At 36.6% G+C, this 24,455-nt stretch overlaps 2 protein-coding genes across 2 annotated transcripts in view; one reads left to right on the top strand and one right to left on the bottom strand.

Moving 5' to 3' along the window:
* The window catches only part of LOC311291153 (protein LSM14 homolog), a gene marked incomplete at its 5' end in the record, with an annotated part of 36,889 nt that extends 28,731 nt beyond the window's left edge, over positions 1–8,158 (top strand). Inside the window, one exon of the mRNA XM_084410026.1 lies at positions 6,028–8,158. Coding sequence (XP_084266152.1) covers positions 6,028–6,051 — 24 coding nt within the window. The 3' untranslated portion in view covers positions 6,052–8,158. The remainder of the gene's footprint in view (positions 1–6,027) is intronic.
* A 6,458-nt stretch (positions 8,159–14,616) lies between these two features.
* The window catches only part of LOC311291152 (uncharacterized protein), a gene marked incomplete at its 5' end in the record, with an annotated part of 111,845 nt that continues 102,006 nt past the window's right edge, over positions 14,617–24,455 (bottom strand). The window contains 4 exons of the mRNA XM_084410025.1: positions 14,617–15,214; positions 15,565–15,701; positions 18,253–18,414; positions 22,116–22,289. Of these exons, the coding sequence (XP_084266151.1) occupies positions 15,087–15,214; positions 15,565–15,701; positions 18,253–18,414; positions 22,116–22,289 (601 nt within the window). The 3' untranslated portion in view covers positions 14,617–15,086. The remainder of the gene's footprint in view (positions 15,215–15,564; positions 15,702–18,252; positions 18,415–22,115; positions 22,290–24,455) is intronic.

The raw sequence follows: 24,455 nt of genomic DNA, 5'->3' as shown, positions 1-24,455 counted from the left end.
AGAACGCTTATCAAAAGTGTGAAGTTTGGGGCAGATTGGACATTCCATGCCTGAGTTACAGTAAATTCTTATTTAATTGCAATAATAGCATGCTTTAGCACTTAGCTAAGAGTTTGCTAGCATGTTTTAGCATGCTTCTAGTATGTTGTTAGCATGTTTAGCACTTGCTGGCACTTTTTTATATGTTATTAGGAGTCCATAACAGTGTTAAACATGTCACTTCCTGTTGCCAGCAGGTGGCGCTATGACTGTAACTGAATATGAGCATGGTCATGTGTTCAGGACAGAACGCTTATCAAAAGTGTGAAGTTTGGGGCAGATTGGACATTCCATGCCTGAGTTACAGCAACTTCCTGTTTCATGGCGAAACATCGAAATTTGTTAGGCCGCCGTGGACCCGCCCTTTGACGAAAACTCAAGATCTTCGCAATTTAACGTCGCAAAGGCCTTAAGATTACACTCACCAAATTTGAAGATGATCAGATTAAAACTGTAGGAGGAGTTCGTTAAAGTACGAGGCCTGAAAATGGCAAAAACTGCACAAAAATCTGAGAGGAAGTTCAAAATGGCTGACTTCCTGTTGTGTTTAGGGCTATGCTCCAAGAGACTTTTTTGTAGGTATTAGGTCATTACACGTATGTACCGAATTTCGTGCACGTACGTGGAACGTTGCGGGAGGCGCACTCCGTTGAACTTTTATAGGTGGCGCTATCGAGCCGTTTTGCCCCGTCCAATTCTGAAACCTATATCAGATGTAAATTTTCGCCAGTTCTGACGCGTGTGCAAAGTTTCGTGAGTTTTCGAGCATGTTTAGGCCCTCAAAAATGCAATTCAATGCGGAGAAGAATAATAATAATAATAATAAATATAGCTGCGAGCAGCGATTGCGGGCCCAAGCCGGTGAAACCGCCACCCCGGTGCCTTTAGTTACCTAAAGGCACCGGGGATGGCGGTGCCACCGGCTTTGGCCCTCCATCGCTGCTCGCAGCTATATTTATATATATATATATATATATATATACATATATATATATATGTATATAAATATCTATATATATACACACACACACACACACACACACACATATATATATATATATATATATATACTTATATATATACGTATATATATATATATAAATATAAGACAGAAAATTTTACTTGTCTTACCTTATTCTGATTTTATGATACACCCAAAATATTCCACAACAAATCCTTTAAATTTAATGTAAAAATAAAAACGAAAGTAAGCAGTGTTGGTCTCACGTAACCCTCTCATTAGAATCAAAATGTTTCAATATTTGCGATGTATTTGGATGCTAAACTATTCTTTATTATAGGCTTTGTACTTCACTCGTGTTCCAATATCGATGGAAAAAATCATCCTCTTCACACGCGCAAAAATGTTCTTGGAAACATCACAGTGGAGCTCTGCTTACTGTGAATGGTACAGATTGTACTACTGACTATTTAAACAGAGCAGTGTAATTCGTTTATGTTAGGTTGACTATTTTTATTATTATATTGTATTAGGGCTATAATGAACAGGCTGCGATGTCAAGATTGCAATTCTGGAATGTGTGTGTGTGTGTGACGCGGTTGCGGTTGAACAGTGGACACAAAAACATAAATAAAATGTTTTAGTTAATTCCTACATCCATAGGAATAAATTGAAAATGCTCGCTCTACTCCGCACCATTATCAATGTCTGTGCGGACGTCTGTATTTTACTAGTATATAGTATACTATAGTTAGTGATTTAAAAGCGCTCAGTGGTGTCACACGTCGATTAACCGGTGGGAAAATGTTATCACAGTCACATCCCTAATATATTTATATATAAATACAATAGGCCTACCTGAAAGAGAATTTTACTTGCCCGACCAGAGTATAGCCTGATTAGAACGTCAATAACAAAAAAATAACTTGGGAATCACTAAAACGAGAGATTATTCTAATTTCATTACATTCATTTTAAGTTGCAATCAGCAGTTAATAATAAATGTATTACTGATCAATGGTAACAAGGTTGCACTGCTGAGGCTCATGCTGCTTCTCCAGGAGAATTGTAAACAAATGAGCGCAGCACACAAAAAAGCAACCCAGTTAACAACATACTGACTATAAAAATGACAAATATGGAGTTTTTATATATTTTATAACATATGATAGAGTTAAGCAACCTCACTTGACAAGTAGGCAACTATTTCCTGAATACAATCACGATTGAAACTGTGACATTGATTTCATACAACAGGTTAATAAACAGTTACAATTAAGTCACTTACATTTTAGATGCAATATTGACTGTTTTTGTTCTGTTTCAGCAGCAAAAATAGTTAAACAAAGATCACAGCAACTTGTTTTCTCATTACTGAATGATTCAGCATTTTGAAACGAATCGCTTGACTCAAAGATTCAATGGTCAATCCATAAACATCTGTCTCAATCATGAATGACTCAGTCATTGGAACGAATCATTTGAACGAATGAATCAATGACTCGCTCATTAAGATGGTCGCCTGGCGACACCTAATGGCGGTTTAGTGTTATGTTTAAAAGTATCATTCTTTCCAACGTGCACCATTATCAATGTCCGTGCGGACGTCCGTTTTTTTACTTTCACTTTTATATTAGCGATTTAAAAGCACCCACTCGTGTCACACGTCGATTAACCGGTGGGAAAATATCCTCAGACACATACCTAATAAATGTATATTTAAATACAATATTGGCCTACCTGGTAAAAAGTTTTATATACTATTTTGATGTCCTTTTGGACACAAGAGGGCAGTATAGCCATATGTTTGCTTTTTTGTTGAACCAAATAGCACTAAATAGCCTGTTTTTAACTTTTTCATTCTTCTTTAATTGCAAAAACAGAATAAAATGGGTTTAGTTGTGATATTTGTATACTTTTATATAGAAATAAATGGTATATAATTACATTTTTAGAAGATTTTTAGTGTTTCCTTTTTGGACATTAATCCCTCGCCATAGCAAAACCGTTTGAGATATTTATTATCCATTCACAACTTAGCATATATAATGTAGTTTCATCATGTTGAAAAAGTTTGGTACGAATAAAATAAATAGTTTAAGAGGAGTGGCAAAAAATTCAGAGGCTGATTTTGCAAAAAAATTCACATTCAGACCAAAATATCTGACTTCCTGATGGCTAGAGCTATTGAATGTAAATTAGAAAGTTGTCCGGCTTGATGAGAACAATATAAAAACTATTTTTTCTTTACTGTAGTTAAAACTAACCCCCCCACTTTTGTCTAAAGCATGTTGAAAGTGACACACTTCCTGCTGCCAGTTGGTGGCGCTATAACTTTGACTCACAATAGCTACATCCATCTGATCGGCCTCTTACCACGAACACACTGCTGAAGTTTCATCAAGATCAGTTAATGTATGCAGAAGTTATTCCACTTCCGTGTTTCTCTTTTCTCGCCATAAATTCGATTCCTCGCCACAGCCAAACCGTTCGAGATATCAAAAATCCGTCCGCAATTTAGCATCCTCAAAGTCTTGACTACATGCACACCGAGTTTGAAGGGGACACGGTGAATTTTCTAGGAGGAGTATTTCACATTCCACAGCAAGCGTTTTCCAAACAACCCATAATAGCCGACTTCCTGTTGGGCTGGCGTAAAACTTGACCGGGGTAAAGTTGTTCGGCCCGATGAGATCTATATGTGTACCGAGTTTCATATTAATTCATGCGAGCGTGTTTGATATATGGATCAAGTTTTAGAACCCCGTTCAAGGGGGCGCTGTTGAGCCCCCCAGCCACGCCCGGGTACCAGCTTCAGCCCGGCCCTGATGGCCGTGGGTTTTGACCTGTGTGCAAAGTTTCAAGAGTTTTTGAGCACGTTAAGGACCCCAAAAGCCCCTGAAACCTTGATTAACAATATAAAAGCAAGAGTCAAATCCCCCCCTCCCCTCACACACACACAGACACAGAGAGAGGGAGAGAAAATTCTTCAGAAAATCCACATTCAAACCAAAATATCTCTCTTCCTGTTGGTCGGAGATGGTTCATGTAAATTAGAAAGTTGTCCGTCTTGATGAGAACAATACACATACCAAGTTTTGTGATTCTAGGAAAAACTAAGCCCCCATTTTTGCCTAAAGGTGGCGCTACTGAGCCATTCCACCACGCCCGTTTCTGAAACTTTGCACATGTCTACTGGCTAATAAATGTGATGTGTCTGTTGAGTTTCATGCAATTTCAAGTATGTTAAGAGTCTCAAAAGCATCAAAAAAGAATATTAAAGTTTGATGCGTTGCCACGGTAACAGTATCTAAGATATCAATAATCCTTTCACAGGTTTACATCTGCCGTGTGTCTACATTGTACACATAAAGTTTGAAGCAAATCGGGTAAAAATAAGACACTGATTTCAAAGCATTTTGAAAGTGACATATTCCTGCTGCCAGTTGGTGGCGCTATAACTTTGACTCACAATAGTCACATCCATGTGATCAGCCTCTTACCACGAACACACTGCTGAAGTTTCATCAAGATCAGTTAATGTATGCAGAAGTTATAACACACTTCCTGTTTCATTTTTTCGCCATAAATTTGTTTCCTCGCCACGGCCAAACCGTTCGAGATATCAAAAATCCGTCCGCAATTTAGCATCCTCAATGTCTTGACTTCATGCACACCGAGTTTGGAGGCGAATCGATGAATTCCCTAGGAGGAGTACATTAAATTCCACAGCATGCGTTTCCAAACAACGCTAAATAGCCAACTTCCTGTTTGGCTGGCGTAAAACTTAGAGCACGAAAGTTGTTCGGCCGGATGAGATCTATATGTGTACCGAGTTTCATATTATTACATGCAAGCGTGTTTGATTTATGGACACGTGTTCGGATCCCGTTCCAGGGGGCGCTGTCGAGCCCCCCTGCCACGCCCGGGTACCAGCTTCAGTCCGGACCTGATGGCCGCGGGTTCTGACGTGTGTGCAAAATTTCAAGAGTTTTCGAGCATGTTAAGAGCCCCAAAAGTGCCCGAAAGGTTGACAAAATAATAATAATAATAATAATAATAATAATAATAAATAATCCTACCGGAAACAATAGGGCCTTCGCCCTTTCAGGGCTTGGGCCCTAATAATAATAATAATAATAATAAACAGAGCAATTCCAAGAGGGTCCTCACACCATCGGTGCTCGGGCCCTAAAAATGAAAGCTAATTTAAAGTATCAATAAATATTGTAATGGCATATAAATAATACTAAATTGTTGTGATTATTGCAGAACCAATATTTATTCATTGTATTAATTTCTTTTTTTGACACTATAATAACAGAACAGAACTGAACGATGGTTTTGTCAATACCGTAATTTCTGTAGTATCACTCTTTCCTTGCATACAAAACAAAACGGTGACAGTTTTACTCTTTCAGACTATTTAATAACTATAAATTTAAATATTTTTTTTGATGTAGAGATGCATCATTTGAAAGAGTCCAAATGTCACTAAAGTGTCTTTTATGTAACATCTAATTTGTGCATTAATGGCTGCGCACTAATACTTTATTAATTAGGAAGGCAAGTTATTTTATTGAATCCGATATTACAAAACCAATATCTGATTATGAAAAAATCTTAAATATCGGTAAAACTGATCATCGGTCGATCTCTAGTATCAGCCATTTAGAGTTTGCCATTTTGTCTTATTTGCCTGATATTGGACTATTGAGATTTTCTAAATTTCATAAATATAGCTAATACTAGTTCATCTATTATGGCCCTACAGATTTCATTGACAGAATCCTGGAATCCAGTCGTAAAAATGGAATTTACTGTATAATAATCACACAAAATAATAACGAGACTGAATTTGGGAAAGTCTAACTAATTTCATAGGGCCCCAATCTAAGTACTGGTAACATAAGTCACAGGTTACGGTTAGGTTTAGAATAACTCAGTTATTGTTATTGCTATGATAAGTTAAATAAAGTGTTTTTTTAATGTTTGTCTTTGTTCTGTTTTTTCCACGTTTGTTTCAGAAGGAGAACAAAGTGTCGGCGTAGTCCAACATGACGACCAGATCATCCGAACAGCCAAGAATCTCCGATCATCACGTCTAGATTACCGCTTTGACTCCTGACTAACGGGAACGCCTCTGTCTAACACCAGCGCAGGGACGCCTGCCTTCAGCTGGACACGCAGCTTTCAGTTTCTCTCCTTTCTTCCTTTTTTAGAAAAAGAAAAAAACAAACATTTGATGATCTTCTGATCTGCGTTCCATATGTTCGGAGGGGAGAGTTTGTGTACAAAATGCCGTAACTTCCATTGAATGACGATGATGATGATTATTATTATCTGGTATTTTTGCATCAACCTTTAGTTCCTTTGGTAATAAACAGAGGATGGTATTTGATATGATTCTGTTAGGTGTACAGAACCCCGCTGATACTGTGAGCGCTCCTCAGTCAAATAGCTTTATTATGTTATGATTTCCTTATTATTTTTATTTTTATGGATCTGTTCTCTGTCTCTCGAAGCACTGACACCCAGTGTCGAGACTGTGGAGTTCGTGTCCGAGCTCCGCCACCTAAACAAAACACACTTTCAGTTGGACTCGCTCATCGGTCTGTTAAACGCAGGTGCTTTGCTTCAGTTCATAGATTGACATGGTTTGTAGAACTAGGTTTTGTAATCACCTTTTTAGTTCACTAGTTTATGGATAATCTGGTCAAGCCGTTTGTTTTTTTGCTGCATTCTACCGTTAACGTCAGACACCATTGTCTAGCTGTAGGTCAACTCACAAAAACTGGTTTATGATTGAATGTATCGATGAATTCAACTCTTTCTTTTAAACGCTTTTGTCCTGAAGTCCTCTCTATGCAGGCGGTCACGTTCTCCCTGCTGGATCAGACTGCTGTTCCTGTCTTCAAAATGTATTTTTAATATTTGAGTGCCAGTTATTCTTGCCTTTTGATGTCAATTATGTACATTTCCAAGAGGGCTTTTTGATATAAACTCAACTCGAACCTCTTTAACGACGAGCCCCATCACCGTTTAATGCCGAGATCTTCTGGAAAGATCCTGTAACCCTTTAAGAATCCGATTGGCTGTTTTGAAATTGCGTTCATGTGATTCAATGAATCACGACGCCGCCAGAGAGTTTCACACGGCACACATGATGCGAAGGATAAATTTAATGTCATTTCATAATGCTCTTATACCAGATGAATCTCGTCTCGGAACGTAAACGTGATCGTTTGGATGAATTGTGGAGGGATTATTTTAGTTTAGTTTAAAATCAGGGACGTTCCCATTTTGCAGTATTCCAGCAACTTATAAACAGGATAAAGCGACTGACGCATCGTGTAAAAACCTTTACGACATGTTTCCATGCTCAGTCTGAACAGGCGGCGAGTTTCACCTGAAATAAGTGTCCATAATAAGCCCGTAAACCCCTCTATTGTGAATAGTTCTGTTTCCTGTTTGATACACGTGTATGTTAATGTGTTATTTCAGGTACCAGCTGTTTATTGCTCTGTTAATGGAGTGAAGTTTGTTTACCCGGCGATCTCCTCTGAATGTCACTGAAGCACTAGTTCCTGCACTGTTAGATGGGAGGTCATTGTTGTTTTTGGTGTGCTTCATATTTTTAATTTGTGTTTCAGAGATCCAAAGACCGAATTACGGATAACATTTGGAGGAGAAGTGCTCTCTCTCAGCTGGTTCTGCATTATTTTTCTCATGTCTGTCCCCAGAGTTTGCCGTCTCTACTTGTGTTAGCTATAAACCGCTCCCTTTAAAAAGCACTACGAACTGCAGAGATGTCCCGCAGGCAGCTAGAGATACGCAGTCTGACCGATCGCTCAGACCAGGGCATGATGGGAAACCTCTGAGCGAACCACAGATATTGGTGCTGAGATGTGAAACGAATCCTCAGGCCTGATATCGCCATGAAGTCGAGAGTTTGAACTGGACAGCCGTGCAGAAGCTTGATGTGATTATTGTGGTCAGTCCTCTGGAGGAATTTGATTGGCAAGTTTATGATTTTGTTTCTGTTTTTCTGAATTAAAGCAGTTCATGGTGTGCTCGTAGAGGGCTTCAGACGGGGGCAAACTAAGGTTTTTAATCAAGAGAAATAAAGAAATAGTTGTTCAGTATCCTGTCCGTGTGTGTGTGTCCTTGTTTTTATCAATAAACATTTCTGCGATCAATAACAATTAGTCGCTTGTGCAATAATAGCATTTTTATTGTTAGATTATTGTGCATCAATTAAAAAAAAAAATGTTCTACACACATGGTGTAACCACACCAGAATCTTCAGTATGAGGGATCCATCTGACTTATTTTATATTGCTTAATTGCACAGTGAAAATGAAAACCCCCATCAAAAATAGCCATTTGAATTAAAACATTGAAAACAAAAGCCAAAAAGGAAGCAAAATAAACCATAGTTTGACAATCATAAGCAGCTTGTTTCAATCTCAGATGGACACAATATCAGTATTCAAATATTACCCATTCGTTTAAATACCACTTAATTCCATGGATAACATCACTTAGACAATCACAATTAAGCATAACTTATCTGTTAGGGTCCAAAGGTGCATGAAAGACATGGGCCAAGTCTCTGAGGGAAATCTTGAGAGAAGTCTGAGTCCAAGCAACAGCATCAATCCACAATGATGCATGGGGGAAAAACAGTATCCACTTTCACCGTCATTTTTTCATGCATCCACCTTACTCATTCCTGCAGGCGTTTTCTACATTCTCTCTTACAAAGAGCATATTAATACTCATTCAAAGTTTAGCAATATGTCAAAACATCACAAGTCGAGCACAAAATAAATTCACTTAATATTGTATACAGGTCAGTAACGGAGGCCCAATCGTGACCTCTAGTGGCCGGGATGAGAATTACACCCTGTAATTGTGGAACTGTTACAATAGGTCCATATAGTGGACAAAAATGTCTGTGTCGAAAAACTTCCATACAAATGTGAAGCTTAGGAGCACAAACTTAAGTTTGGTCTCATTTTAAAGACCCTTGGCAGATTATTGTTGAAGTAAAAAAAAAAAAAAAAAAAAAATTTTTTTTAATTTAAACAAAATAAAAGTTATAGAGGTTTATGAACATTATTTTATGAAACATGTTTAACTCTAAAACTGCTATAAAATCAAAGCCATTAATCAAAACAACTTGTGGACCAAATTTGAGGTTGATATCTCATAAAATGAGCTTTCAGTAAGATTTTGTTTGGCGCAGTCCCAAATGTTCGATGCCAGCAAAGCTAAACCATTGGTGTACAGTTATAAAGCGAGTATTTGATTTATAGGCCAACCTAAAAAATTGGCAGCATCTGGTTAAAATGAGTAAAAATGTTGAAGCCTTGCCAACAGAATGTAAGCCTCTTAACAAAGATTGCATCATTTTATAGTCAAATGGCCCTGGGATTAAAAGTCGCAGTTTTAATGGGTTTCAATTGGGACATTTAAAGGTCCTGAGAGGAACTATTTTGTGTAGCTATAGCTTTAAGGAAATGGGGGTAAAATAGTACAAATTCAATACAAAAATATACACCTGTGCCAAAATGTATATAGGCCTACTTGGCATTAACACTGGCAAAATGTAATAAAAAAAATTTAAAAGACAAATTCCATAAGGATGCACAAGAGTTAATGTTCTTTTAAAATATATTTAAACGAAATACCCTGATTCAAAAACAGTTGCTGAGGGGTCAAACTAGAAATATGTTGGTTCACATATTTTAAGCTAGCGAGACGTGAACAGTTGAGACCATAGACATAATAAATAGACGCAGGGGCGGATCTAGAAAAATATTTATGGGGTGGCGAGAGGGGGGCAGGAATTTCTGAGGGGTGGCAACATATGGGAGACGTATACTGAATTTAATCACAGTTAAATTGGCCATAACTTGTAATTCATTGCTGCCAATAGGTATGGGTATCGTTAAGGTTTTAACGGTAGGCCTATTACTACTCTTACCGATACTCAGTGGCGCAACCACCCAGTGTCAGAGGGGTATGCAGCAAAAATGAATTGCTCCCCCCCACCCAAAAAAACAACAACAACAACAACAACAACAACAACAACAAAAGAAATAAATAACTGTGCCTTGTAATGTGATAGTTAACAGACAGTACAAAATTGTAATTTCATAATATCTGTGAACTATACTTCACAGTGATGAATTCCCTGTTGAGTGTACCTCTGTCCCCTCTAGGGGGGTTCGGGGGCATGCTCCCCCGTAAGAAAATTTTGTGCTTTTTAATGTTGAATTCATCAATCTGGTGCACTTTGAGAGTTCAAAATTAAAAGCTCCAACCCATATTCAGTGTGCAAATTAAACAAAGAAAAATTCAAACCTTTTTTTAGTAACAGTAACAGTCTAGATTACACTACTAGCCTACATAATAATAGTTATAATATTAACCCCATGATAGTAATAGCCATATATTGCAAAACAAATGCACTGAAAAATAAAGGAAACTTTCATAATTAGTTTTGTACTAATTTCTATACTTCACATTAAAGATGTGATTGGGAAAGCCCAGTGTCGATCAATAAAAGAACCAATGGGCCGCTGATCTACGTGTTTAATTAATAATGTCAAAAAAACCTAACGCTGACTTTTTTTTTGGCCAATGCATAACAACGGCACGAACCCAGCGTTGCCAATTAAGCAAAACAAAACAAAACGAATGGGCCACAGATGTACGAGTTTTATGGGCCGTTAAAAAAAAACGTCTATTAGATGTATCGGCCCAAAAAGCACGCGACCCACCGGGAATCTAGCCTACATGCGTGGACGTCATACTTTAAATCCTACCTGTTGCCTTTGACCACCCACTTATTTAGAACACAATTAATATTGCTTTATATTTTGAAATGTAAAATAAATATAGCAAAAGAAAAAGCAATGCTTTAACAAAACAAATAAAACATGCATGTTATGCAGAAGGGTGCAGGCTTTTGTGTTTTATATTCAGAAGACATAGGACACCAAAAACAAAGTACAAACACATGGTCAAACAAAAAAAGTATACAATTAAACAAATATAAAATTATATACCCAGTGCTTTAATTTCAGTAATGTCGGCATTACTGTTAAGGAGTAATATGGGCTAAAAAGACATCTAATAAAGTCAGATTTAAAATAGCACTGCATTCATAGATAGATTAAAGTTATAAAAGCCAAAATGATTCATTCAAGAGCTGCGACTGATTTTCTCTTTGCCTTTTGTTGTTTGATTCACATTAATGGAGCAATCGTCCGCAGGTTTATTAGACTGCTGCCCCTTTAAGACCAAATGCAGATCTAATAATTATTACACATCATATTTTCTCCCAACTATTAACGCCCATTTGAGACATAAACTGTATTTAAGTGAATAAACTGTTTAAGTGAATCTCCAAGACAGCCATTTTGACATATTTGATCGTTTAGATGCGCACACGAAGCCCAAAATATACGTTACTTCTCGTTGCGCTGTGTTTTGGAGCGCGCGCCGCATTTGGAACAGCGTCTATTGCGTCAATTTTGGTACTTTTAATAGCCTTTTATTATCAAACGCGTCCCGCAGTTTAGCAACAGTATAGACTACATTTTACAACAATCACCGATCATGCAAATTGTGATGTTATGTTTGGGTTTTAGGGAGATGACAGCGCACCGCTGTGAAGGGAAGGAAGTTGCGCTAGACAGAATGCAGCTATACCACAAATATATTATTTTTTATAATCATTGGAAGCCAAAATCTAAATCTAAAATAAAATTAGTTTAACATCACAGAAAGTGTAACCATTTAAATGTTTAGTTCTGTCCTCAATAACAAATATAAAATCAGACAGATCACATGCACACACCAGTTAGGCTATGTTTAGACTTATCCTATTGTATTTGTTATTTCCCCAGTTGTAACCTGGTTTCTTTCATTGCTGTGATATCTGAGAGGAACTGAAATTAATAGGACTGCTTAGCTAATCAAATGATCGATCTCCTAACTGACACGGTGTGTTGTAACGTAACGGCGACCATCAGTAAACACAAACAATATTTTATATATATATTTTTTTATTATTATTTTATCAAGCTGTTCTTGTCTTTACTAAAATCAAAATTAGGCTATAAGGGAAGAGTGCTCTTACAAATCACGAGGGAGCGATTTGACCGCTGATTTTGGCTAACGTAATAGACTCGCTGTTTTTGCTGATGCTGAATCGTCTTTAGCATACATTCAATACAAAAGTAATTTTAAGTTAAACGTGTGTTTAAACTGCACCTGGGGAAACTCACTTCACCTTCAGAGGCTCTGGGGCACCTCAGTCTCTCCAGTCGGGTTGCAGGACCACCGCACCGCAGCAGACTCGCTGTGTGTGTGAGCCAGACTGAGCCAACGCCACTCTGCACGTTTGAATCAGGGACGTTAAGTATTTTCTACTCAAGTGATGATGCGTTTAGGGGCGCCCAGGAAATAAAGGTTTTTACCGTAAATGCCGTCTTATTTTCAGCCGGCCTGGCTGACATCAATGGGGTGGCAGCTGGGGTGGCAAGACCTTTACTAGGGGTGGCAGCTGCCACCCCGTGCCACCCCAGTAGATCCGCCCCTAGACGGACGCCCTATTGGCCGCTGGATCGTACGTCAACGGCGCCGCCATACTGCGGAGGGCAACTTTCCCTCATGTACCCCGCTGAGAACAGCCTTGCCTCGGCTAGTGCCGTTCTGACGTTCTAATTAATCTATAATTTGTTCCTTGGCAGATTGTTGTGGCTGAGGGTTTCATAAAGTTTCATAACTTTATATATTTAGGCTATTTAACAACGGTGTAGCCTGCTGTATGTTTGACTGAATCGTTTACTTTATTTCTTGACTTGTATAGCTTCTTATACCTTTTAAAAACTGAAATTTAACAAAAAGAGACAGGGTTGCGTCATTTTATTTTATATAGCCTATGTAATAATATTTTAAAATGTATAAATTTACATTATTTATTATTGTTATTATAATAATATACCACTTGCGATTATCAATCTATTATAGTAAATGCTGTTAAATTATTTTACTATTCATAGTAACTATTTAACTTATTATTTTTTATTGTCTATATTCTGTAATTGATATTTCATATTCTATTGCTATTATTATAGTAGGCTATTATACATAAACTATATGCTATTATCAATATATTATTATTATTATTATTATAATATTAGTACTTATGATATTATGAAAGACCGTTTACTGTGATATTTTAGGACAGATGCATTCTGCAGAACACCTGAAAGTTCCTACAAAAGAGAAGACTATGTGTTCTTTATGTGGAGAGAGTTATAAAAGTACTTTAAAATGACACCAGAAAAGAGACAGCAGTGTGAAGGATCATCTGTGCTTTGATTGTGGGAAGACTTTTGTTTGAGATGCTGAGTTGAAACTGCAGTGAAGAAAAACTTTACAAGTGTTTACAGTGTGACGAGATTCAGTCGGTCAGAATCTGAGAAAACATGAGAATCCACAACTGAGAGAAGCCGTATCGCTGCCCTCCATGGGAAGGTTATCTTCTTAACTCAGTCATACAGAAACAAAATGTTTGATATCTCAGTATTCATCGTCAGATCCAGAACATTCAAATGCTATTCTGTGTCCTCACCAAACATGAGCCAATAAAACACTGAGCAATAAAACCTATGACTTCTTTATGAATATGCAACAAGACAATGAAACATCGAGTTCATCTTCAAGACTCAGTGTCAAGTGTGAGATTCAGATCAACTCAAAGATGATCTCCTCCCAAATGAACAATATCTAAATCTTTATGCTTGTATAAGGTTTTGCTTTACAATATTATTCAAATAATTATGCTTTATTAGGATTATTGTATTTTGTATCATTTTTATTTAAATTTATTTTTATGTAGTAATAGTAATGAGTGATTAAAATAAATGTAGAATAGAGTGTGTGCATGGTTTGAGTTATTTTTGACTCTCTTACTCCTACTAGAAATGATGTAAGCTCCTTGCTGCACGGTCACACATTACAATAAGCTTATGACTAAAGTTAATTCATATTTACCAATAATGCTGAAAAAGAAATCAAAACATTGTTCAAATTTCTACTTTGTGTCTCTTCTGTTTTGGGAAAAGACAGACTTTCTGAAAGAAACTTTTGAGTTGTGTGTTTGCAAATGTATAGGCTAATTAAGAGTTGAGCTGACTTCTGCTCTTCAACAAATTTCTTTTAAGTAAAATTGACTTCGATTGATTAAAACCTTAGTCTATAAGTCTTAACTGTACTTTCCCTATCCAAAATATATCACAATTAGTTAATTTATGTTTTTCATAAAGGAAAGTAGGACATTTCTCTAATACTTGTTGGTAAATGTTCACTATCAAAAACTACAAAAAAGATTGGTGCTATTTCTATTTGTAGGCTATTGATGTTTTATTATATATAACTTATTCTTCACATGATATTGTGTTGACCTCTAGTGGTGAGCTCGAGAAATGGCATAATCTCTCTGCATCTGCTGTTGCATCTTAATACCAGTTACACTCCAATTAAGGGAACTGAACTAATTAACTTTTCAAAATAAACAAGTTTTTACTTTGTATTTTATTATGCTAACATATTGTGTAAATATACAATACAATGGCAAATGAGAAAATTATAATTGCTGATCAAAAAGCATTGGATAGATTATCTAGACTGGGGAATGCGAAAGCTACAACTTAAAATGTGGATTATGGGTGATAACAGGCATTATCCGTATGTCAGTCAAAGCAGAGAGACAGAGTTTCATACAAATAAAAATGTATTATAAATAAATATTCTGTATATAAAATGTAAGCAAAAAAAAAAAAAAACCCAGATCAAAGTTAATTAAATAATATAAAAGATACATATGACAGATTTCACAGATTAAAATCTTTGCATATGTATCACACAATGATGTAATTTTAATTTTAGACTTTGTTTATATCTTTTAATATATTTAATTGCTAAATTTGACAATTACAATAAGCAATGTTTTAATTGCTTCATTATTGAGGAGTTTAATCCCAACATCATTATGATGAAGGTCTTATATTGAAGATCCATATTCATGCTTATCCACCACTGAGCTGAGATCAGGCTTATCCACCACTGAGCTGAGATCAGGCTTATCCTCCTCTGAGCTGAGATCAGTCTCATCTTCCTCCTCCATTTCACCTGTAAAAAAGCAAAACATCTTGTATGAACACTAAATGGTCAAATAACCAGTCAACATAACTCACAATGTGTATGTGTGTTTCTATTAATGCTGCATTATTTAATTTCTAAGCCTGATCATTTTTTAAATACAGAGCTAGTATAATAAACTGTACATTTGTTAAAGCAATGCTATTTAAAGCTGTTTAAATGTGCTATATAATACAATACAGGTAGGCTATTAAAAGCTTGAATTTGTAATAGCTGTGGGTTTTGCAGTGTTACTATTTATGAATTGCTTTTTAGCCGCATCTCGCTAAAATCACCATCATACACACAGTATTCATTTATTACAGTATTATAGCAAGAACCTTCTGAGGATCCTTCATCCGATGTTGGCTTTTCTTGTGCTGTTAATTTCACAGGTTCATCCGCAGGTTTAGACAAACCTAACCATCCACCAATGCCTTTGATTATTTTTGTAACCATGCCTTCTTCCTCTACGAGGCTGTGAGGAGGAATTAGAAGAGAAAATAATCAGTGTTGAGTGGATCAAGCTGCAAATTAATTATTATATTTCAATTAAGTACAAAGTGTAATAGACTGAAACTAACATTACATTCCTGTAAACAGATTACTGATTTACATCATTTGGCATACACACTTTCACCTAAGCAAAACTTAATACAAACATTTCTAAACAATATTTCAGGGGTTTTCCTAGGTCAAAAATGGACTTCTGTGGTGGCTGATGAACACGGTCATCCACACACACACATGCTCAAAACACACACACACACACACACACACACATTGGGATTCCATGTTTTATGGGAACATTCTATTGGCATAATTGTTTTTATTCTGTAAAAAAAATGTATATTCTCTCCCCTTACACTAACCTTACCCCTAAACCTACCATCACACTATTTATTTAGCATTTTTGGTTTTCAAAAAATATTATTCTGTATGATTTATGACCTTGTTTCCTCATGTGGACCAAAAATTATTTCTATCTTTATGGGTAATTTGTTTTCCCAATATCGTGGGGTTTACCTGAACAAACACACACACAAGGATTCTCCTTAAGCATAAAATGTTTTTTTCTTTTTTTTCTTCTAACTGTATTCCATTCCCCTACCTATCTCTGCACCAGTAGGTGGCGCTGTGCCGAAACGCAGCATGTAACCTCAGGTCATGCTTGTGATAACATGTACAAAGTTTGGTCTGAATACGATAAAGCTTGTGGAGATACAGCCTTATGTCTATTTTCCCACATGCTCTGTAAAATTCTTTGCGAGTTCTCTTTTTGTCGGCATGGTCTGCAGATGATCTGGTTTAATTTTCGTGGAAATTGGAGCAACGGCCTAGGAGCAGTTCGAAAAAGTAGGTTTTTAGGAAAATTGTAAATGGCGGAAACATTTTCATTATGAAAAAAAAAAAATGGTTTGTTATTAGCATAAACGTGAGTCCATTGGACAGGTGGTGGCGCTAGAGGAATTGAGTTAGATACTCCAAATTTGCTCCTAAAAAACAAACAGTTTAGTATATTTAGTTTTAGCCATTTGGTTTATGAGGACACAGGAAAAGACAGTATAGACTTTATTACTTTATAAAATACTATAAAGTAATGTATTTTCCCCATCATTCTGTAATAAGATGCCACATCAGATCACAGAAGGGAGTTATTTTAAACATTCGACTGACGTTATATTGAAGAAAAACATGATATTAATGTGATAAACTGTGTTTTTACGGTATGCTAAGATAACATGCTAGCCCTTATGCACCTGCTGCCAGAGGAGCGATAATCCACTAAGATCACTGGAGTGTTTCTTTGAAAAGGCATAAGATACTGGAACCGGAAAGAATGTGAAGTTACTGTAGATATTTGATCAAAGAAATAATGCATTTTTATTCACACTGTTTTAATCACCTTAAAGGGATAGTTCACTTTGAAATTAATTTTTGATATGTTTTAGCTTACCTCAAGGGCATCCAAGATGTAGGTGTCTTTGTTTCCGCAGTAGTTTAAATTTTGATATTTTTAGGTCAAACCGTTCTTGTCTGTCAGTCATATAATGCAGGTCTGTGGTCACTGTCTCAAAACACAAGCACAGAGTCCAAATTAAAACAATTCCCCATCGTCCAAATGAAACAATTCCCCATCATAAGTACACATTGATGGCCTAAGACACGAAACGAGCGGTTTGTGTGAGAAAACGAACAGTATTTATATCGTTTTTAGCTCTTGAAAACAGCACACGTCCAAATGGTCTGACGGTGCGGGCGGGTATAGATGTATACACTAGATGTCGCCTTGGCTACTGCAGTTCATTGGAACGAAACCGTAGCAAAGCGACATCTAGTGTATATATCTATGCGGGTATAGTTGTATACACTAGATGTCGCCTTCGCTACTGCAGTTCATTGGAACGAAACCGTAGCCAAGGCGACATCTATGTATACATCTATACCCGCCCGCGCCGTCAGACCATTTGGACGTGTGCTGTTTTCAAGAGCTAAAAACGATATAAATACTGTTCGTTTTCTCACACAAACCGCTCGTTTCGTGTCTTAGGCCATCAATGTGTACTTATGATGGGGAATTGTTTTATTTGGACGATGGGGAATTGTTTTAATTTGGACTCTGTGCTTGTGTTTTGAGACAGTGACCACAGACCTGCATTATATGACTGACAGACAAGAACGGTTTGACCTAAAAATATCAAAATTGAAACTACTGCGGAAACAAAGACACCTACATCTTGGATGCCCTTGAGGTAAGCTAAAACATATCAAAAATTAACTTCAAAGTGAACTATCCCTTTAAGCTTAGAAATAAAATGCTCCATGTCATTGTCACAAAGTGCAGCAGTTATTTCAGATATCACATTAGATGATCAAATAAAGCTTTGGCGGGACAAACATTAATTTAGGTGGAAGCCCATCTATTTTTAGTTCAGGCAAAACCCTGTATTTGTATTTTAAATATAATACATCTAAATGTGCATTCCTATGTGTGTTAGTGTTACTCCAACTAAAGGATATTTACTCACCTCAGTTTACAGCTTGAGTTTTGCATCACGTCAATGAGCTCCTGCCTGGAGGATCCGATGGTATTTTTACTCAGATCAAGCTCTTTTAAAAACTGGAGTGCTTTTGTGTTTGTCAAAGACTGAGTTAAAGAAGAAACATCTGTAATGCCACAGTCGTTTAGACTAGAAAGAGACAAACAGAAGAATTGTTATTAGTTTAACTTTCAACTCAAAATTTTGCAGGGAAAATCAGTCATCTCAATAGAAACCATGTGATGAGAGACAGAGAAATTCACCTAGGCCTACATTAATTTTACATCAATATCAAATCTGACAGGAGCAGGGGTTATAGTAGAAAAAAATCCTGAGCCTGAACTTTTTTCCCTGGGAGGTAAGCGGGCCCATAAGCCAAGATATATGCCCTGATTAACATAATTGTCAAGTGGGATCCAGGGGTGTGCTCCCCTAGGAGAACATTTTGATAAATAGTCCCTTAAATGATAGAGTCTTGTGACTTTTGTGGACATCATTCAGACATGAGATGAACAAACCCAATACAAGCCTATATTACAGTAGCAGATTTCAGTTAGTCAAATTTAAGACCTTTTTAAGACATTTTAAGACCATAAAGATTGAAATTTAAGACCTACGACGCATTGCCAAAAAAATATTCAAATCGAAGAATTCATTTTATTTCAATGAATTCAGTAATTGAAAAAGCATTTATTTAATTTACAGATAAAGCAATCACATTAGTAACCTTCCACACCCAACAACGCGTGTCAGAGAAAAGAACAGTTCAGATATAAAAAAAATTTATCGAAAATTGTACTTTGCATATTATACTGTAAAAAACACATAATTAGTTGATTTTAGTTGATCATAACTAGAGATGAAATGGCATGAACATTTCATTTCATGATTATAGTGACAAAAATGATCACGGTTATCACAGAATCCTGTTCAAAAAGTACTAATACTACACAATGAAATCAATTCACCAAGTTTTATGTCGAAAACCAGCAAATAACAAATAAAATAAGCATCAATATGCACTTTTTGTTTACATAAACATTAAAATAATACCATTAAAAATGATAGCCAGATTTTAAGTGTCTTGCAACATGTTATAGCTAACATGTAAGTTACAAGTTCAAAAAGTTTTGACAAAAAAGTTTTTTATAAAAAGATAAACCTCACATATTTCAGACTTTAAATGATTATTTATAAAAAGAAAGAGTAAAAAAAAAAGATAAATTACTGACATTTAAAATGCACTTTAGCTTATCTTTTATTATTAATAGTAAAATTAGGTCCGATTTTCCTGTGGCGTCTGTCATTGCTATGCAACCATGCACTGCGCTCTCCACAACGACAAAAAAGTTTTAGTGGCTAATGGATTTCCACCGCCGAAAAACAAGGAAAAAACAAGCGCGTCGCTTCAATTATGAGCGCGCTTATTACCGCTTACCGCGCGCCTACATTTGAATGAACTTGAGCGCGCAAAAGACGCGATATACGATGTTGGCGAGCTACCTCAAATCAGGCCACGAGCTACTGGAGCTCGCGATCATTTTTTCGTCAAGTTTGATCCACCTTTATCGACAAGTTTGGTGTCTTCCCCTGGCTTCATAAAGTTGCACTCCATGACTTTAGCTATGTTTCGCGCTGCCAGTGTGGGAAACACATTCGTAGTGTATGGGAAACACAAAACAAATTCGCACGTGGAGTGACTGCTGTATCAATCTGATTGGCCAAAACCCAAGACCAGCCCCTGCCTACCCTATTACCGATTGGCTGAAGTTTACTGGTGTGGTTTAGTGAAAGCAAAGCGCCTCTCACGCGAACGCGAACCTGATTTTTTTTTTTTTTTTTTTTTTTCAGACACGTCTCTACGCCGGAAATCCGGCGTGGCGCCAGAGCGCTATCAGGCCTGTAGGAGAATTCACAGGCCCTGTCCCAAATGGCACACTCCGGACTTGTGGACTTCCTCAGAGTCCACACTTTGGTGACGTCATGTAGTGCAGACCTATAGGGCCCTTGGCGCGAGTCCACGAGGGCGCATTGAGAGGTATTTTTGGGACAGACTCGATCGTCACGCCGGAAATAACGGCCTGGTTTTTTTTTTTTTTTTTTGCATTACAATATATATCATTACAATGGAAATAATACAAAACAATGAACATGAACATGTGGGGATACAGAGAAAATTAAAGTAAATAATAACAGTAAATAAAATATTTTTACAATTTATATAAAACTTGTTCTATAATACAGGATATTTTCGAAGCTCTTTTATTGGAGGGGATTTTTTGAAGTGAAGAATAACTGTAAATCATAAGCAAAAAATTTGCAACTAGGTTTGAATTTAAGGTATATTGCTTTGTGAATATGATATTTACCCATCGTACAGAAAAAGTTTAATATATCATCTAGCTTTTTATTTTCAGAGACATCAGAGTGAAAAATAACCTTACTGACAGAAATATTACAGGTCTGGTTGTTGTTGGACAGGAGAAATCTAATTTTTTGCGCTCCAGCGTCTTATCTCCACGTCCACTACACAGCCTAATTTTACAGTTCTATATTTTGATATTGTGCATTTCACCTGGGCATTAGACAATAGATATATCATGCTTATTTAAATTATGTATACAGTTGTACATAATAATACATAATGTTACATTTGAACTAAGATTGCAATTTTAAAACATAATGAAAATGTGCATGAGTTTCAGATGAATTTACAGGTTTCAATATTCATATGTTTACATATGACTCAGTAAAGCCCTGATATTCGGTTCTATTTATTTAATGAATCATAATGTGATCGTATTATTCAACGCACTATTATTATGTTTGAGACATCAACCACTGGTCGATGACCATAATGTTTGTATAAACTGTAGGGAACAACTGGTAAAATGTACATTTAGGTCATAAAAACTGTAATATTTTCTTCTCAGCCATGTCAACAATTATCCGTGAGTGAAATCTCCTCCCATCCGTTGTGTGATTGGCCTTTCGCAAGGATTCCTGGGTAGTTAAAGTGCGTGAAGCCTGCTTCTATGCGGGCTTCGCGGAAGACCGCTTCAAGGGTACAAAGGGGGCGCTGCTGAGCACACTTCAGAGCGGTAAAATGCTGAATGGGACAGCCTACGGACTCGTAGACTCAGCGAGCACGCGCAATTCAAGTCCACGAGACCGAAAGTCCGCATGAAGTGCGCCATTTGGGACAGGGCCACAGTTGCCTGATTTGCTCATCAAAGCTTCACTAACTATTCAAGGCTATCATTTAATTGGTGTCTCCTCAGCCCAGAATAAAGAAGCTGACTGGAAAATGTTTCACACCTGCTTCACATCTGGTCTACTAATATTTAATTACTAATATCAGCTAATTAAATTACACATTATTGAAAAAAACAAACAAAACAACACATTGCACTCCTTACTTAAGCTTTGTAGCTGTTGAGACGTTTTGATGCATGTGATCTAGCTCATGCAACTATCCCACTGCTGTTTACTCTGTGGCTGAAATCATCTCATCACACTTTTACATTTTTCAAGACTGTGAAGTTACTGACTGACAGAGGGTCCTTGTGCCACAGTGCACATATAGTATAAAGCTAATGGATTATGATATCACCTGCCACCGGCCTGCCACTATGGCCAAAACTGACCTGCGCTTGGTACTTGGTGGGTGTCAATTTAAGACCCTGCTTTCATCAGATCACAAAATAATAAAATACAAATAATAAATTATATATAAAAAAAAAAAGTAAACTCAGGCTCTTCATGAGATATTGAGTAAAAGTGATTTGGTTAAATTGTTTTATGTAGAAGTGATTTTAGCATATCGATTAATGTATGTGAACGTTACTGACCTCAATATCTCCAGTTTACATTGTGAATGCTTCAGTACGTCACACAAGATCTCCAGTCCTTTGTTTAATATTTGATTCCCACTGAAGTCCAGCTCTCTCAGGTGTGAAAGATTTAAAGACATTCCTTCAGTCAGGAGACGGCACTGTTTCTCTGTAATACTGCATCCACACAGACTGAGGACAAAGAGAAACAACAATGGCTCAAATACATGTAAATTCACCATGAGTAAGTGTCATACAATATAATACAACAACAACAACAACATGGAAACTTAATTATAAACCATAAACCATTAGAGGAGCATAACTAGAAGGAAACTAGTAATAACTCAGGTAATAATTAAAACATCTACAAAACGCCTGTGAGTTATAAATGTACATTAAGACAGGTTCAATATAAAACAGATTAAAAACTGAATCAACACATTTAATATAAATATAATAAATAGACTATTTATGATTTTTAATGTGAGAAAAATGAAGAAAATAAGGAATAAATCAAAATTAAAGTCAATTTTGTGTAGTTTAACATAATAAATGCTTTTAGCTGCAGTACAGAAGATTTTTGGTTAAAAAAAGAAAAACCCTTACCCAATTTAAGTAAGCTTATAATGATTTATAATTTGAGACAACAGGTCATATTTTGTGGGAAATTTTAGTTTAATGTAATTTATCTTTCAACGTCATTTCCATAAAGAGAAGTTTCAAATAATTACAGCATTTGTAATTAGTTTGTAACTAATAAGCAACATTATTATTACACTCAGTGTAAATTACAATCTTCTGTTTTATATTGCACACCTGTACATACAGATTAGGGGTGTAACGATTCAACTACTACATCGATGTATCGATTTATATTCCTACGATCCAACTACATCGATCTGTGCTCGGCAAGTTGGCCTTCCGGACGACATATATCGATCTAATATCGTTTTAAAAGGCAATGAATCGATTGTATCGATACTGGGAAATAATGCATTGGATTTAAGCACGTCAGACTTTATATTGATATTTTTTTCTTAGCACTTTTAATGATAAAGGCGTTAAACGTTACTCGATTCGGTCTGCCTATCTGTGACGTCGTCGCCATGCGTGACGCGTCAGCAGCAGCGTGACAACAGTCAAGCAGCACAAATATGGAACGCCTAATGGGTCATATTTCGCCACTTTCCTACGTCGTTTTGTTAAAAAAACGCCCTAAAAAGCGACGCCGGTTTTTACGCCGCCGAAAAGCGAAACGGCGTAAAAAGCGCCGATGAATTGTGTAAACAACGGCGTATTTTTCGTCGGTTTGGAGGCGGCGAAAAAAACTACGCTCTATATGCCCATGTAACGCCACTTTTTACGGCGCACAGTGTCCCCAATGACGCGTATCATAACGCGTCACAAGACACGTAGTGTTAAATGATAATGATCTCCACCCTGTCTTTTCCAAAGCCAATAAATTTGAACTGGTATCACCCAATCAGTAAAGAACAAGAACAGACGACATTAATCCAACCCAGCACAAGGATGAGATTCGATCCATGCCTCAGCTCACTGAATGGTGCTGAAACTGAGGTAGATGGTCTAGCTCACTGCTAACGTTATGCCGCCTTGTAAGGCAAGCATATTTTATTTATCATTATAATAGGGCCACTTTAATCTGTTATTTTTCTATGTTCATTTATCGCACACTCGATTTTTTTCCATCTGATTATTTGTAAAGCACTTTGCATAGCCACTTTATGCATTCACTGTGCTTTAGAAATAACCTCTTGCCGCTACTCCCCTTACACATTTGTTTGTGACAGTGTCATTGCTTGGGAACAATGACTGTAGACAGATAAACTGTAGCCAGTCGTATTGTTTCCCCCAACATATATTAACATCCAGTTGATTTGAAAAGCACAATCCAAACATAACGCAAGATCTCCGCTAGGTGGAGATAATATAATATTCTCGTATTATATATAATATAATCGTATGCCTTATTCTATGGCCTATAGCCAACAATTATATTGTATTTTTATTAAATAAAATCTTGAATTGAATTAAGTCAAACTTAACTGTAATAACGGAAATTAGGATACAATTCATAACATGAAAAACAGCCCCAAGCGCTTGATTGCAATGTTCAATGTCTAACTTCACAGTCAAATGAAACATGGTTTAATTAGCCTAATTGTTGTTGTTTCCATAACAAAATGCCACTTAGTGGTTATTTTGTATATTTTTATATGACTGTGGTGGCTCATACCAAGATTGCTAGTTTGGGACTGCTATTTAATAGCTTAACCTCGCAGTGCCTAATGTTTATCAGTATTTGTCATATTCTTACTATTTGTTTTTGTATGT

The sequence above is a fragment of the Rutilus rutilus genome, assembly GCF_951802725.1.
Source record: "Rutilus rutilus genome assembly, chromosome: 5".
Lineage (NCBI taxonomy): Eukaryota > Metazoa > Chordata > Actinopteri > Cypriniformes > Leuciscidae > Rutilus > Rutilus rutilus.
Note: the sequence above shows the minus strand (reverse complement) of the source record. Positions and strands in the feature narration are given on the sequence as shown.